General features: G+C 47.6%; 2 protein-coding genes across 2 annotated transcripts in view; both read right to left on the bottom strand.

The window, feature by feature from the left end:
* Positions 1–633: 633 nt before the first annotated feature.
* LOC125427731 lies at positions 634–7,503 on the bottom strand. The gene is made up of 6 exons (XM_048487284.1): positions 7,428–7,503; positions 6,399–6,683; positions 5,788–5,917; positions 2,842–2,870; positions 1,861–1,940; positions 634–1,227 (listed from the first exon to the last, which is right to left on the bottom strand). The coding sequence occupies exons 1-6, from the start codon at positions 7,501–7,503 to the stop codon at positions 1,126–1,128; spliced, it is 702 nt and encodes a 233-aa protein (XP_048343241.1). The 3' UTR covers positions 634–1,125.
* A 3,934-nt stretch (positions 7,504–11,437) lies between these two features.
* Positions 11,438–15,082, bottom strand: part of LOC125429862 (phosphatidylserine lipase ABHD16A-like) — a 48,888-nt gene continuing 45,243 nt past the window's right edge. Inside the window, exons 13-15 of the mRNA XM_048491396.1 lie at positions 14,866–14,964; positions 13,352–13,398; positions 11,438–11,766 (exon numbers count right to left, since the gene is read on the bottom strand). Coding sequence (XP_048347353.1) covers positions 11,683–11,766; positions 13,352–13,398; positions 14,866–14,964 — 230 coding nt within the window. The 3' untranslated portion in view covers positions 11,438–11,682. The remainder of the gene's footprint in view (positions 11,767–13,351; positions 13,399–14,865; positions 14,965–15,082) is intronic.

The following is a 15,082-nucleotide window of genomic DNA, read 5'->3' as shown; positions in this document are numbered from 1 at the left end:
TCTGGCTTGAGGCAACCTGAAATGAGGAAGGGGCAGACTTATTGTTATAGATTCCCCCCACCCCCACCAAAGCACTGCCTGTGATGTCACTTGGGGACAGAGAAAATAAACATGAGGCACAGTGAGCTAAACTCAGAGGTGGGATCCAGCAGGTTCTCACAGGTTCCTGAGAGTAGGTTACTAATTATTTGTGTGTGCCGAGAGGGGGTTACTAATTGGTGATTTGGCCACGTGATTTTGGCCTTAGTTATGCCCCCCTCTCAGCAGTAGCGCGCAGAACTGGAAGCAGTCTAGCAGGAGGTGCACCGGCGTGCGTGGCAGCCTGCGCCTGCGTGCATTCGTTTCCCGCCCAAGGACCGGCGCAGCGGCTGCGTCCTTGCCACAGCCCCACCCAGGAATGCCCCGCCCATGGAATGTCCAGCCGCGCCCCCGTCATGCCCTGCCCAGCCCCATTGGCGCTACGCCACAGTTTGACTCCCACCACCATGGGAACCTGTTACTAAAATTTTTGGATCCCACCACTGGCTAAACTGTTTTAAAAAGGATGGAGGAAACTCCGGATGAAGCTTACATGCTGGGCGGCAGCCTCAGGTTTTCTTTCCCCTCTAAACATGCATCATTAGCCTGGCCTGTTTTGACTTTCCATTGTGGTGGATCCTTTGTTGCTTACTCCCAATACACAGAGGAAAAGGGACACTGAAAGCTGACCTCAGCCCTGATTTAAACATTTCTTTTAAATGTATGAATTGCGTTCAGCTGGCAAAAAGGCAGGGCCTTTAAGCACTAGGTAGGTCTGTGCAAAACTGAACTATTCAAGGGGGCTTTTCTGTGCAGGTAATATTGTTTCATTACACAAAATGGTTCACAAATATACACTTGGATAAATTGCTTATTGTAAGTAGACTCCTGGCTTCAAGGGAGGCAGTTGAAGGAGGTGAGAAAGAAAAAGCAGGAGGCGTTGCCATTTTGGGGTGATTGAAGACGGTGCAGTTCAAGGAGCAAAGGGGACAGGTCAACTAGAGAGGGGTTTCGGGAGCTGAGGCAAGGAGCGAGCGAAAATCTCCCTGGTGAATCGAAAGATGGTCTCTGGAGCTTCGTGCCCAGGTGGGAGAGACAGAAGCAGCTTCAGACAATTGCTGCATAAATGGTGGTAACATCCAGACTCGGGATGGAAGGGAATTTCCTTGGAGGAAGCTGCAGTTGAGCATAATGAAGGGAAGTGGTTGCCTGGAAGAAGAAGACAATGGGGTAAAAAAAGGAAAGGACAAAACATCTCAAAAAGGAGACTCTCTGGTCGATTCCACGCTTGCGTTATCGACCTAAGTTCGAGCTGCGTTCGACCTAAGTGCTCCGCACAGCCACTGGGATCGACGTGGTTTTGTACCAGCTTCGCCCCGTGTAACGGTCAAATTTCCGACTCCAGTTGGGAACTACTACTTTTTCAGGGAACCACGCTCCGAACTCAGCTTCGATTCCAGTAAAGTCGCATCTCTGGTGCCAGGAGTCCCCCATTGAAAGCCAATCACAGCTGGAGTGTTTGAGGCATCGCGTGCAGCTGGCCAATCAAAAACGCCACCTTCATCCCTCCATTCCTGTGGCAGTTTTTTAGTAACGTGTGTGGGGATAGACGGAACATGGCCGTAGAACAGTAGCCAATCGGAACGGAGCAGCGAAGAGGCACAGGATGATTCTGCCCTCCGAGCTGGGATCAAGCTGGTTGCAGTGGGGAACAACAATGGCTTCGACCTAGGTTAATACCCTTCTCAGGGAACTGGGTTGACCCTATTTTACTAGTGTGCGGAATCGCCCTCTGTCCCCTTTGCCATGGTCTCCCCCAGAAATGGCTCAGGCACTCTTTACCTCTTCCAGATCTTCCCTTTCTGGCAGCTCCTCATCCTGTTGCAGGAGAACTCCAGGTGGACATCTCAGGGTAGCATGATCTTGAGGGTCATAAGGTCATGATGAGTGGATTTTTTTTAAAAAAAATAGCAAGTTAAAAGGAGTGGTAATCTAGGAACAGAGACATGGCAGGCAGCAGTGCGGAATTCCAAAACTTTGAGCAAAGTAGGATCATGCTGAGTGCCAAATGCATCTTCTCTTTTGCAGAGTCGACCTCTGAACCATCTGGGGCTGCAGCAGACTCGAGGACACTGACTGGTTAGTGCCGGGGACGTCACCAAGCCCCCTCAAGTCCTGGGATAGTTTTGCAACTGATTTTCAACTGTTTTCAAGGTTTATCTCATTGGTAAAAATACAGACCAGCAAGGTCCCAGTGTTATTCAAAAATCATGCAAGAAGCACAGTTGTCGTTATAGGCTGGGAGCAGATGGAAGTTTTTGGTAGTCTTGTGTATTTTGACAAAGGTTCACAAGGTATATCAGACTGAAGTCAAACTGGGCTGTTATTACCTTGCGTAAGCTGCCTTCTCCCAAATTATTCCCATCCTGTTGACAAATCCCTCTTTCTCAGCTGAAATAAGATGTTCTTAAAGCGGAAAAGTAGTTCCCAATGAAGAGTTCTGATGAACTCAAAAGCTCACAGTATTTTGTGTGATTTCACTAAGGCCTAATAAAGGGTGTTACACAGATGTTGTTTCTTGTTCCGGATTTTGCATGGGTCAGTATGGATGCGTGTAATTATTTTTACACACGTTGTCAAGGCAAGAGGAAAAAGCTTTTCTTTAAATGGGACATTGAAACCCTTCCTAAAGATAATGGATTCATAACTATAATCTTTGGGACACATTTGGAACTCCCTGACACATGAGATATATACTATATGGGGCCGTAAAGCTTTAGTGGAAGAGCAAGAAGAAAATGTTTTCATTCATTCACTCCTTACCTATTTCCTTCTTTCTTCTTTTGTTTTTCCTAAAAAGAAATTACAACATTGTCTTAGGACACAACTGTGAGTTTTCATTGGCATGAGGATGCTGTCAAAAACAACACCTTATATTAAACCTTCCCTACCATAGTGCATAAGCATTTGTTGTGATGTAATTGCGATGCACCCCCCAGTGGTAACCAACAACGTGCAGCAAGAAAAGACACATTACAATGGCAAGATGGGTGCCATTTTTAGTGTAGCAGTGCCTGTGAGTTCTGTTGTGTTCTGGATCCTGTTGTGTTCTGGATCCTATAAGCCCTTAACACCTTGTTAAGGTAAACTGCAATATTGTTGGGAACTACTGGGAAGGTAGTTGTTTGTTTTTGCTATGTTGTAAATGTTGGAGTTTATTGTTTCAGGGTTTCTTTTGTGGTTGTAATGGGTGAGAGTTCTCCTGGAAACCTTCATCATGTTGAAGCCTGTTCATCAAGCCCTTGGAGTCTTCAGGAGCCAACCCACTTGCAAAGAAGAATTGGACTTGGCAGTATCAGTAGACTGTAAATATAAGAACTTAAAAATGCAACCTGAACAGGACCTTGAAATGTGATGTTAAATGTTGATGTTATATGTTATGTATTAAGAAAGTAAACCATTTTGTTTTTAAAAATTGTTGTTGCAAACTCATTCCAGGCTCTGCCCCACAGAACCCACAAGCTGAGGTTACACTTCTTCAAAGAGTTGAGATAATAAAATGGAGGAGAGGAGAATAATGTGAGCTGCTTTGGATTCCCCCGGGAGAGCAAGTGGGGTAGAAATTCAGGTAAAATGAAGTAAACATTGTCGAAGGCTTTCACGGCCGGAATCACTGGGGTGCTGTGTGGTTTCCGGGCTGTATGGCCGAGTTCTAGCAGCATTCTCTCCTGACGTTTCGCCTGCATCTGTGGCTGGCATCTTCAGAGGATCATCAGAGGATCTGTGGCTGGCATCTTCAGAGGTGGTGACTGCCTATTCCATGGCAGAATAGGAATTCGAAACTGGGTCTCTTAGATCCTAGTCCAACGCTCTAACCACTCTACCCCACTGGGACCTATTATGCTGTTTGCCCTACGGCTCTTCACAGTGGGCTTTCCCTGCAGTTGTCTCTTTAAACTAGGGTTTCTCTCACCGTGAGACATCCCCAGCCAAAGCAGCCACCATTTTGTTTGCCCGCTGCTTCCTATGTTGCCTTCCTGCCTTTTTGTTTGCTTGTTTTTGGCCATCTTGGGTCTAGAATTCCTTGCCTAGATCAGAATTTTTTAAAAGAAAGAAACTGTTTGAAGTAAACATTTTCAGTTGCAAAAGAAAACCAGTGGAGTTGGGAACATAGCCTGCTTTTTCAAATGCTGTTTGAAGCATCTCCCCTCTCTCCGCAGCTCAGATAACAAGTGTGGTCAGGATAGAAAGAAAACTACTTAAAATACTTAAAATGTAGCAAGGAAAGGAAGAAGAGCCGGATTTGGCTCTTCTTACTGGTACACTCTGCTTTCCCTCAAAAAAGAGAACTCCTGGTTCCTGTTTCAAATGAAAACATGCAGACACACGTCATGTCTAATTTGGCCCTCAGTCCTATATGATGGGAAACATTGATAAAGGAGAAGGGCCTTTGAGCATGTGCAGAGAACACGTCCTTCGTATATGTCAGAGCCAGGTTGGTGCAGTGGCTAGGTTCTTGGACCCAATATGAATCTTCACTCTGTCACTGAAAGTTGCCGGCTGACCTTGGCCCTGTCACACCTCCTCAGCCTAACCTACCTCAGAGGATTGTTGTTGTGAGGTGAATGATGATCCCACTGGGCAGAAAGGAAGGTTAAAATTAAGGAGATAGATCAGTGATGGCGAACCTTTTTGAGACCAAGTGCCCAAATTGCAACCCAAAACCCACTTATGTATCGCAAAGTGCCAACACGGCAATTTAACCTGAATACTGAGGTTTTAGTTTAGCAAAAACAGTTGGCTCCAAGGTGCGTGTTACTCAGGAGTAAGCTTGGTGAAGCAACCATACAACACTTCGAATGGGTGAATCACGATTCCAGGAGGGTTTACTCAGAAGCAAGCCCCATTGCCAGCAACCGAGCTTACTCCCAGGTAAAGGATCGTGCCCAGGCCAGCCTAGATGTGTGTGTGTGTGTGTGGAGGGGTGATTTTATGCCCCCCACATGACAAACTGTGCTCGCGTGCCCACAGAAAGGGCTCTGAGTGCCACCCGTGCCATAGGTTCACCACCACTGAAATAGAAAAATCAGGGGAGGCGAGGCAGGTCTGTAGCTAAATTGGCCTGAGGAAAAATGTTTCTATAGGGGAGGGGCCATGGCTGAGTGGAACAGCATCTGCTTGGTATTCAGGTTCAATCTCGGGCATCTCAGGTATCAGGTGATATGAAAGACTTCTGGGACAATCAGTGCCAGTTGGAGCTGGCAATACTGACTTTGATGGGCCAGTGATCCGATTCACTGAGGCAGCCTCATGCCTTCACCCTATTTCCCTCTCCCTACATCCCATAATCCAGTGGTGTGATCCAAAATTTTTAGTAGCAGGTTCCCATGGTGGTGGGATTCAAACTGTGCATAGCGCCAATGGGGCTGGGCGGGGCACAATGGGGGCCTGGCCTGGCATTCTGGGGCGGGGCATTCCTGGGCGGGGCTGTGGCAAGGACGCAGTTACTGCGCCGGTCCTTGGGCGGGAAACGAATGCACGCAGGCGCAGGCTGCCACGCACGCCGGTGCACCTCCTGCTAGACTGCTTCAAGTTCTGCGCGCTGCTGCTGAGAGGAGGGGCGTAACTAAGACAAAAATCACGTGGCAAAATCACCCATTAGTAACCCCCTCTCGGCACACACAAATAATTAGTAACCCACCCTCGGGAACCTGTGAGAACCTGCTGGATCCCACCTCTGCCATAACCACTAAAAGAATCTTGACTCACCTGCCTGCTGATCTTCTTTTGCAGAGGCACACAATTGTCCCGAGAATTGGAACAACAGCCAGCCCGGCCACAAGCAGTGCCCATATCCAGATTTCAGCCCCTTTCATTTTGGGCCCTCCAGGTGCATCAGCTGCAGTCCAAGGGGTCCACCACACCAAAAAACAACAACAACAACCCCAGGGTTAGTGCAATAGAGGATGGTGAAGAAGAGTTGGATTTCTATCCCCCTCCTTCTCTCCTACAAGGAGGCTCAAAAAGGCTTACAAACTCCTTTCTCTTCCCCCCTCACAACAAACACCCTGTGAGGTAGGTGGGGCTGAGAGAGCTCCGAGAAGCTGTGACTAGCCCAAGGTCACCCAGTTGGTGAATTCTCCAGATAAGCCTCCACAGCTCCAACAGCAGAATCGGGAATCAAACCTGCTTCTCCAGATTAGAAGGCACTTACTCTTAACCGCTATATCAGAAGGCCCTAGTGTTATGCAGTGGACACAGTTTCCCACCTGGCAAAGCTCCTGCTGTCAGGAAAAGTTATACATGCCACGATTTTCTGTGCAGCTCTTAAGAATACAAAGACCTGGCCTACAACCCGACAACATGAGCTGCAACTTTACCTGCATCTTCCCTCGTGGGTGGCTTCAAGCAAATTTCAGAGACCCACGTGGGATTGGCAATCGAACGGCACTCCCAGCGTCCCCAAATGACCGGCCGAACGGGATTCAAAGTGATATAAGAACCGGAGTGACTCTTCTGAGCCCAGCGCCGCCTGCCCAGCCTCTCGGAGTTCAGCGTCCAATAAAAGCCACCTGCCACCTTCACTGGCTGGCAGGGATGGCAGCTGAGTTGCAAAGAAGACTCATTGAGCCGCTGTGAGGAAACAGTGAGATTGTTGTGGCATCCTGAGGAAAGAAAAGGGGGGAAAGGGGTTTGTCAATGGGACTGCTTGGCTGTGAGGGCAGTTTTGCCCAAAACAGCTGCTTCCTACCTGTCTTGGCACCATTACATCTAGTGTTAAAAAAGCACCACATGGTGCTGTGTCCAGAATTCCTCTCCCTCTACAACTGGATGCTGTTGGAAACTTGCAGTGTAATGATACCAGGCAGCATGGTGTAGTGGTTAGACCGTTGGCCTAGGATCTGGGAGACCCCAGTCTGAATCTCCACTCTGCCATAGAAGCTCATTGGGCAACTGGTGTGAGTTTCCCAGGTGGTGCAGCCACGTTCTCATAGTTCTTGCTCCTAATGTTTCACCTGCATCTACGGCTGGCATCTTCAGAGGAATGTCACGTTAAAATGTGGTTCTCTTCTGATTCCGGATGAAAAAACCTTCAACAATTCACTGGACATCCTTGGCCAGTTACTTTCTCTCAGGCCCCTTCCGCACACGCAAAATAATGCATTTTCAAACCACTTTCACAACAGTTTGCAAGTGGATTTTGCCATTCCGCACAGCTTCAAAGAGCACTGAAGGCAGTTTGAAAGTGCATTATTCTGCATGTGTGGAATGAGCCTCAGACTAGGGTTTCCCACAGGGTTTTTGTTGTGGGGATAAAATGGAGGGAGAATTATGCTGGCCAGCTGTTTTGGGCCCCACTGAGGATGAAAGTGGGTATTCATCATCACCATCATCTCTTAGACACATACCTGTTTTCATCTCCACGAGGGTGCGAGTTTCTGAGCCATTCGGGAGGCGACAGACGTAAGACCCTTCATCGCTCATGACCAGATCACTGAGGAGCAATGAGCCCGGAGACTGGCGTTCGAGGCGCTGGTTGAACCGAATAGGAGTCACATTGTATTTGGTAGGGCCCCAGGTTATTTCTACACTCTCTCCACTGATGTTGGCGCATTTGGGAGTCAGAGGGAACCAAAACCAACGTGTATAAGGGCTGTTGTTCCCACAGGGGAGTAAGACCTGCTCCCCAGAAGCACGAATTATCCTCTGTTGACGGACAGCTGATGAAGAGAAACAAAAATTAATACACCCTCAACCCATGCCCCGTTAACTCCTGCCCACTTCATGTTTCACCACTGTGCCCATTTTTCTGAGAGCCATCATTTTTGCTGCCTCATACTCATAGCCCTCTTTGCACCCTGCTTGGCACTAGGTTATTCCAAGTTAGTCATTTTCGATTTCCTCAGAACCAAGGCTGTCTTATACTCAACCTCCAGCACGAGACCTGTTTTTTTTAAAGCATATCTGTGTCTCTTCACTCTCACATCCTGAGCCTTTCTCTTCCTCTTGCTCAAAAAAAAGTTCCCAAATTCACACAAAAATGAAAAAAATGGTGACAGCTGGTTAGTCTCAGCCACTTGTAGGTCCTCACTATGAGGTGAAAACCCGAGTTCTGGGTCCACCTTTTTTGATCTTCCAGCTTCCAATCACCCCCATTTTTATCTGCTCGGTTTGATTTGTTCATAAAGAGCATTATTACCATGCCCTTCGCTCAGGGCAAATAAGTCCATCAGAACGGCAAGCAGACAGAGTTCCATATTCCCTCAGTTTCTTATGGTCCCTCTCTCTTCAGTTTCCAAGAAATGACACTGCTCCTAAAAAAAAACCCCACATTTTTTTTAACATTGAACCAGAATAACTCACGAGGAAATGTTTTTGGTCTCTCCTTCAGAACTTTTTTTTTTTAAAGGAAAGAGCTGTTTCTAATCACTTCTCACCAGACAGAAAGGAAGTAAGTGTGGGACCTAATGGGGGAGATATTCCAAGCTGATTTGCAGACCACACGGTTATTTTTGTCTATGGATTCTCTTATTTCTGGGGACTCCAGGAAAAAAAAGTCTTCCCAAGATATTCAAGGCGTCACCAGGAAAGGAATCTTACAACTGCAACACAGTGCAACCAGAGGTGGGATCCAGCAGGTTCTCACCAGTTCCCGAGAGTGGGTTATTAATTATTTGTGTGTGCCGAGAGGGGGTTACTAATTGGGTCCGCTTTTCCGTCTCCACGCCCTCGCCTCCCCGAGAGGCACTCTGCCTTTGAACGTGAAGGTTCCATATAGCAATGGCAACGAATAATGTCACTGCCTGAAATGGGTTAATCCCTTTCAGGTACTGCAATTCATGGATTCTCAGCCTTTCGTACCTTTTATCTCACCAGTCTCTATCAAAGAATCTGCGTGTTTCACCATTGCTATGTTCAGATTTGTGAGTTGGGGCATTTTCTATAATGTGATGATGATTTAGAAATGACCTGGTGCAAAAAAATGTTTTGGGGTCGTGGTGGGGTGGCTGCCCATTGGGGGGGGGCATCCAACTCAGGTTTTGCCCAGGGCTCAGGTTTGCCTCTGCCCCCTTTGCTGAGGGGGTGGCTGGCGAGGGAACCTGTTACTAAAATTTTTGGATCCCACCACTGGGTGTAACCCTGTTAACTCTCCTAGACCTCTTGGCAGCTTTTGAGACCAGCCACCCTCTTTCTGAAGAAGAGTTGGTTTTCATATCCTGCTTTCCTCAACCTTTAAGAAGTCTCAACGTGGCCTACAATCACCTTCCCCTCCCCATAACAGGCACCTTGTCTGTGGACCTCATTTTGGGAATAGGATGTGAAGACTCCGTCACTGTGGTTTCTGGTCTGCCTCAAAGGTAGGATTCAGGTTGTGGTGCTGGGGGACCACAGCTCAACCTCTTGGCCTCTGGACTCCTACAAGGTTCCATTTTGTCCCCCATGCTGGTTAAAATCTCCCTAAAAGCCTATTGTGGGGAGCGGGCAGTGATTGTAAGCGGCTTTGAGAACCACAGCAGCGAAAAGCAGGGTATAAAACCCAACTCTTCTTATCCCTCAATCAGGAAGCAACATTGTAAACTTGCCCAACTCCCTCTGGGCTCTCCAAGCCAGGATTGCAAAGAGTTCAGACCACACCGGAGGCCCTGTAATCGAAGCAAGACTCTGTCCCCAACGCCTGCCTCTGACCAACTTTAACCCACCAGTGTTTGTGCAGTAGCTGGACTCTGGCCTGCTGCAACTTTCCACGGCTTGTATCTTGTATTATTGGATTTATCTGCTTGGCTGCCTATACACTTGAGAGTTCAGGGTCCCCTTCTTGAGTAATAAACATTACAGTGTGTCGGTAGCGGATTAAAAAAAAAACATTTTCTTTTTTACTCCAAAGCATTTATGGTTCCTTCTTGCTTATCATACCACTTAAAATTTGATCGGAATACAAGAAGGAATGAAAAAGGGGAAATTATCTGTTGTAAAGGAGGAAAGGGGGTGGAGCAAGAGAGAATTAAAAGTCTTTCCATTATAGAAAGCTTTCCCGGGAACACTGGCGGTATTCAGCTTTATTACTAGATGCATTTCATTATGCACGTGGATGTTTTAATGCAGTTAACTGATTTCCTGGCTGTTAAGGTCACAGAAAACTGCCTTGCTGGATCAGATGAAAGTTTGCCTTGCTCAGCACTTGGGATTCTACCAGCAGACATTCGAAGATCACTAAACTGCAGAATATTTTCTAGAAATATTCATAAACAGAAGGCCTCCCAACACAGGAGCACTGACACCTTCCCTCAATGCTCCTTTTCCAGTCCATCACCTGTTCTAACTAGCTACCCTGTTTCCCTGAATATAAGACATCCCCAAAAAATAAGACATAGTAGAGGTTTTGCTGAAGTGCAAAATATAAGGCATCCCCCGAAAGTAAGACATAGCAAAGTTTTTGTTTGGAAGTATGCCCGACGAACAGAACACAGAAAAAATAAGACATCCCCTGAAAATAGCGCATCTTTTGGAGCAAAATTTAATATAAGACACTGTCTTATATTCGGGGAAACACGGTAAATGCACTTTCTTCTTCGCTCTCTGCTTATTTTGTCCATTTCCCTTCAGTCCCATTTCCCTAGACCAGCCATTCTCAACCAGGGTTCCCTGGTAACCTGGGGTGCCGTGAGCATGTCCCAGGGGTACCGCGGCAACACTACCGCCCCCCCCCCCCTCATTTTTGTGGTGTCTCCCACCAGCGGCAGCAAGGACATGGAGCTGGCCCATGGGGCAGGGCCAGCCACAAGGTCAGCAGCCACCCCCACCCCCAGTGCTACCCTTCACCCTGGGAGGGGAAGGTGGGGGGGGGGTGTGGCAAGCAGGGGCAATGGGAAGGGAAGGTGGAGGGTGGTGGCAGGGGTACCGTGAGATATGAAGAGTGAGGTCAAGGGTACCCTGACCTCGAAAAGGTTGGGAAACACTGCCCTAGACTTATGAGCTTTCTCCTCCTCTGGTTTCTCAGAAGGCAGCGTGTCTAAAGACACACTGTAAACATTTAAGGGTCCTCTGAAAAACAGCACTTTACCAGTTTCCTTTGCGATGAGCAGCAAGAATGTTTGTGAATATTCCGAGACAATCCTGGCTCAGAGAATGTTCATTAGGAATGTTCAGCTTCGTGTTGTCCATCTGACAATGGCTCATTCCGCACATGCAGAATAATGCACTTTCAAACTGCTTTCAGCGCTCTTTGAAGCTGTGCGGAATAGCAAAATCCACTTGCAAACAGTTGTGAAAGTGGTTTGAAAATGCATTATTTTGCGTGTGTGGAAGGGGCCAATGAAGCCCAAATCTGCATATCCCTAGCACACCACACCCACCACATCAATCTTCTTTCAAATGTTGAGGGCAGATTTTTTTACAAAAGTACACGCCACTCGGAAAGTATAAAAAATACCATCTTTTATTTTCAACCCCCTACAACTACGGGGGGAAGGGTTCTTGGGAGTAGAGGATAAATATTACAGGGGGAAGGATGCAGATTTACAGCGTGCAGGTGGGAATGAAAGAGGTGACGGTCCGACATACACACACAGAGACACGCATGAAAAGCAAATGTGGTGGACAGAAGGAAAGACATCAATGCCAACAGAGAAAGCCATGAGGGCAGCACAGAGGAGGGCCGTAATGCTATAAATGCCACGGGAGGTGAAAGTCTTGAGGAGGAAGCGGAGCGCAGTGGGTTGCTTCGAAATTCTGGAGGTGCTTCCGGGCCTGCGGGTGTAAGAAAAGGGAAGGAGTTATTTAAAAATGCCTTCGTTTCAATACAGCAATCAAATTAGTGTGTGTGTGTGTGTGTGTGTTTGTGTGAATCAAGGTGGAGAAACAGCTGATGCAGAAGAGGACAGAACTCCACAGCTACCCAAACCCACATAAGCGATTAGTGGGAGAACCAGGAAGCGTTCTAGCTCCCTGGGCAGACTGAATGAAATTACTTTCCAGCTAATGATCTCTTGTGGGAAGTTGATGCTCCCTACTACACATGGGGCAAGAAACATAGGAAGCCTGTTCCTAGCTATTCTCCTTTAAGCACTCTTCCTAGGAAGGTATGTGTCATGGAAGATGCTATCGCTACAGTAAAGGGAAGTCACATATGACTGTGAAAAGCATCTTTGCCTTTTGATCTCCTGAAGGGAGGACAGGAAACTATGCAGAGGTGCTAGGATGAAACTTCAAAGGCCTAAGTTACCTCGTGGCCTGAACAGAGTTTTCCTGAGAAGGGGAAAACAAAGGTTTTGGAATTCCATCTTGAGACGTGGACAGAGAAGCATCTCTGGGCCATGGGTTCCCGGAATGGGGACAAAGAACCAAAAGTAATGTAACCAGTTGAGCAATCTCTCACTGCATTTATGTTGTATTTCTTTGTTTTGAACTTTTACAATAAATCCTTGAACAATCAGCTGGTCTGGAGTTTAATAGGAGGGAAAAGAACCCGAGATTGAGGTGAGATAAGAGTGGCTCTCCCAAGCTTAATCTCAGCCTCAGTCGTCATAGTATGAAATCAAATCTTGGCAGTGGTGGTGATGAGATGTGAGTGTAGCAGATCAAAAAGATCACCTAGTAAGAGTACTGTGTCAAACAGGGGTCAACCAGAAGAAGGCCCTGAATACCAGTGCTAGGAAGCTGGGGGGGGGGGGGGGGTGGAGGAGAGAAGGCCTCCGTGCCACTTATTAGCAGCCCTCCAATGCAATTCACTGGCCACAGGATGTTGGACTAGATGGATGCCTCGTTTGATCCAGTTGGGTACTTCTTATGTTCACAAGAAGCAGAGACTCAACATTCCTTCTTCTCTTATTCTTCCTGCTACCTAAAGCGTGCACTCAGAAGGTAAGACAGAGGATCCTTCTAGCCATGTCTAATTCCCAAGGATGGGCCCACCCTCCATTAATCTGGTAAACATTTTTAAAGCCACCTACTCTGTTCACCCCATCCATTCATATCCCATTGGATGGTATATGAAAACCTTGTATGTGGCTCTCATTCACAATTTCACTACTGGGGGTCTGAAAGTGACCCGTGGAGCACTTACCTCCAAGATGGTTTCAAGTATGGTGGACGCTAAGCTTCTACATGGACTGGGCAAGATCAGAATATCTCCCTTTGCTTGGGAAGCTTCCAGCATTCCTGGAGCGAATGCTATTGTATGGGATCTACTGTCTTGGTGGAATCGAATTAGCCTGAAAAATGTCACGCCCTATTCTCTCGTCTCTTGGTTTCTTTAGCAGGGAATGGGGTGATTGAATCATCTGGGACAAGAGATATGGTGAAATGTTTCCACTTCCTATCAAACATGACTCACCAGGAATAGTGCAAGCTGTCGTCTCCCTTCTGGAGTCATGTCATCTCCTGGTTTTGGAAAAGAATAAGGGGTGGGATTAGAAGGTTGAAGAGAAAAGGAAGGTGAAGTCCCAGGACCCGTTCCCCAACACAGCCCTGTTTGCCCTCTCTATTGTGTTTCGTAAAGAGCTGTAGTTACCTCTTCCACCTGTTACCCGATTTATATGATGCCATCTCATTTATTCTGAGTTATACTGTCCAATCTGTTCCCGCCAAGCTCTTTAAGGCACTTCAAATACCATAAGAACATAAGAACAAGCCAGCTGGATCAGACCAGAGTCTATCTAGTCCAGCACTCTGCTACTCGCAGTGGCCCACCAGGTGCCTTTGGGAGCTCACATGCAGGATGTGAGAGCAATGGCCTTCTGCGGCTTTTGCTCCCGAGCACCTGGACTGTTAAGGCATTTGCAATCTCAGATCAAAGAGGATCAAGATTGGTAGCCATAAATCGACTTCTCCTCCATAAATTTATCCAAGCCCCTTTTAAAGCTACCAAGCCCCTTTTAAAGCTACTACCACTTGCTGATTCACTGCTTTCACATCCTGCACGTGAGCTCCCAAAGGCACCTGGTGAGCCGCTGCGAGTAGCAGAGTGCTGGACTAGATGGACTCTGGCCTGATCCAGCAGGCTCTTTCTCACGTTATTTCCTTCTCATTCCTCGCTTGCTCTCCCGCTCTTTCCCTCCAGTCCTTAAAACCACATTGTCCAACTGCTCTTCTGAGGACCCTCCAGACAGCCCACAAATGCACACACGTCCAACATCTGGACCTCCAAGAAGCCAAGTCACGTTGAAGACACCTGACCTCTCAGCCTCTTCTGTCTCAATTAGCTCTTACCCATCAGAGGGCTCTGACTGACAGCAATTATAATAATCGCTATTCAAGGAATCCTTTAGCTTCACTGGTCATTGACGGCAATGAATTTTAGAATGGACTAACCAATGGGGAAAAAAATAAAAGAAGGATATGATAAGGTTCCTCAACAATAGCCAAACTAGACTGATAGTATTAACCCCATCATATAGCTTTAACGACCAACAGCTCTCCGAAGTTTTCGCCAGCCAGATTCAAGCTCTGCTTCTCACACTTCCCCACGGCCTGTTCCCATCCCTCACGACTCCTTCCTCATGAGAGCAGCAGTGGCGTAGGAGGTTAAGAGCTCGTGTATCTAATCTGGAGGAACCGGGTTTGATTCCCAGCTCTGCCGCCTGAGCTGTGGAGGCTTATCTGGGGAATTCAGATTAGCCTGGGCACTCCCACACACGCCAGCTGGGTGACCGTGGGCTAGTCACAGCTTCTCGGAGCTCTCTCAGCCCCGCCCACCTCACAGGGTGTTTGTTGTGAGGGGGGAAGGGCAAGGAGATTGTAAGCCCCTTTGAGTCTCCTGCAGGAGAGAAAGGGGGGATATCAATCCAAACTCCTCCTCTTCTTCTTATTCCTTCCTGTTTGCTCCTCTTTCTTCAACATGGGGCTCACCGACAGTCCAGGGAAACGGATCTTCATGCTCCGCCTTGTAGGACGTCAACACAGACAGACACCAGTCATCTTCCACCTCGTAACGGCTGTAAACAGAGGCTGTGGAGACATTGGGGGGGGGGGGGAGGGTTGGCAATGCATTTGCACCTTGAGAGAACCGAGCAGCTTGAACCGGTGTGGTGCAGCGCTTAAGAGCAGTGAACTCTAATCTGGAAAA

This window comes from Sphaerodactylus townsendi, linkage group LG03, assembly GCF_021028975.2.
Source record: "Sphaerodactylus townsendi isolate TG3544 linkage group LG03, MPM_Stown_v2.3, whole genome shotgun sequence".
In the NCBI taxonomy this organism is placed as follows: Eukaryota; Metazoa; Chordata; class Lepidosauria; order Squamata; family Sphaerodactylidae; genus Sphaerodactylus; species Sphaerodactylus townsendi.
The sequence above is the reverse complement of the archived record's forward strand: the minus strand, read 5'-3'. Positions and strand labels throughout refer to the sequence as shown.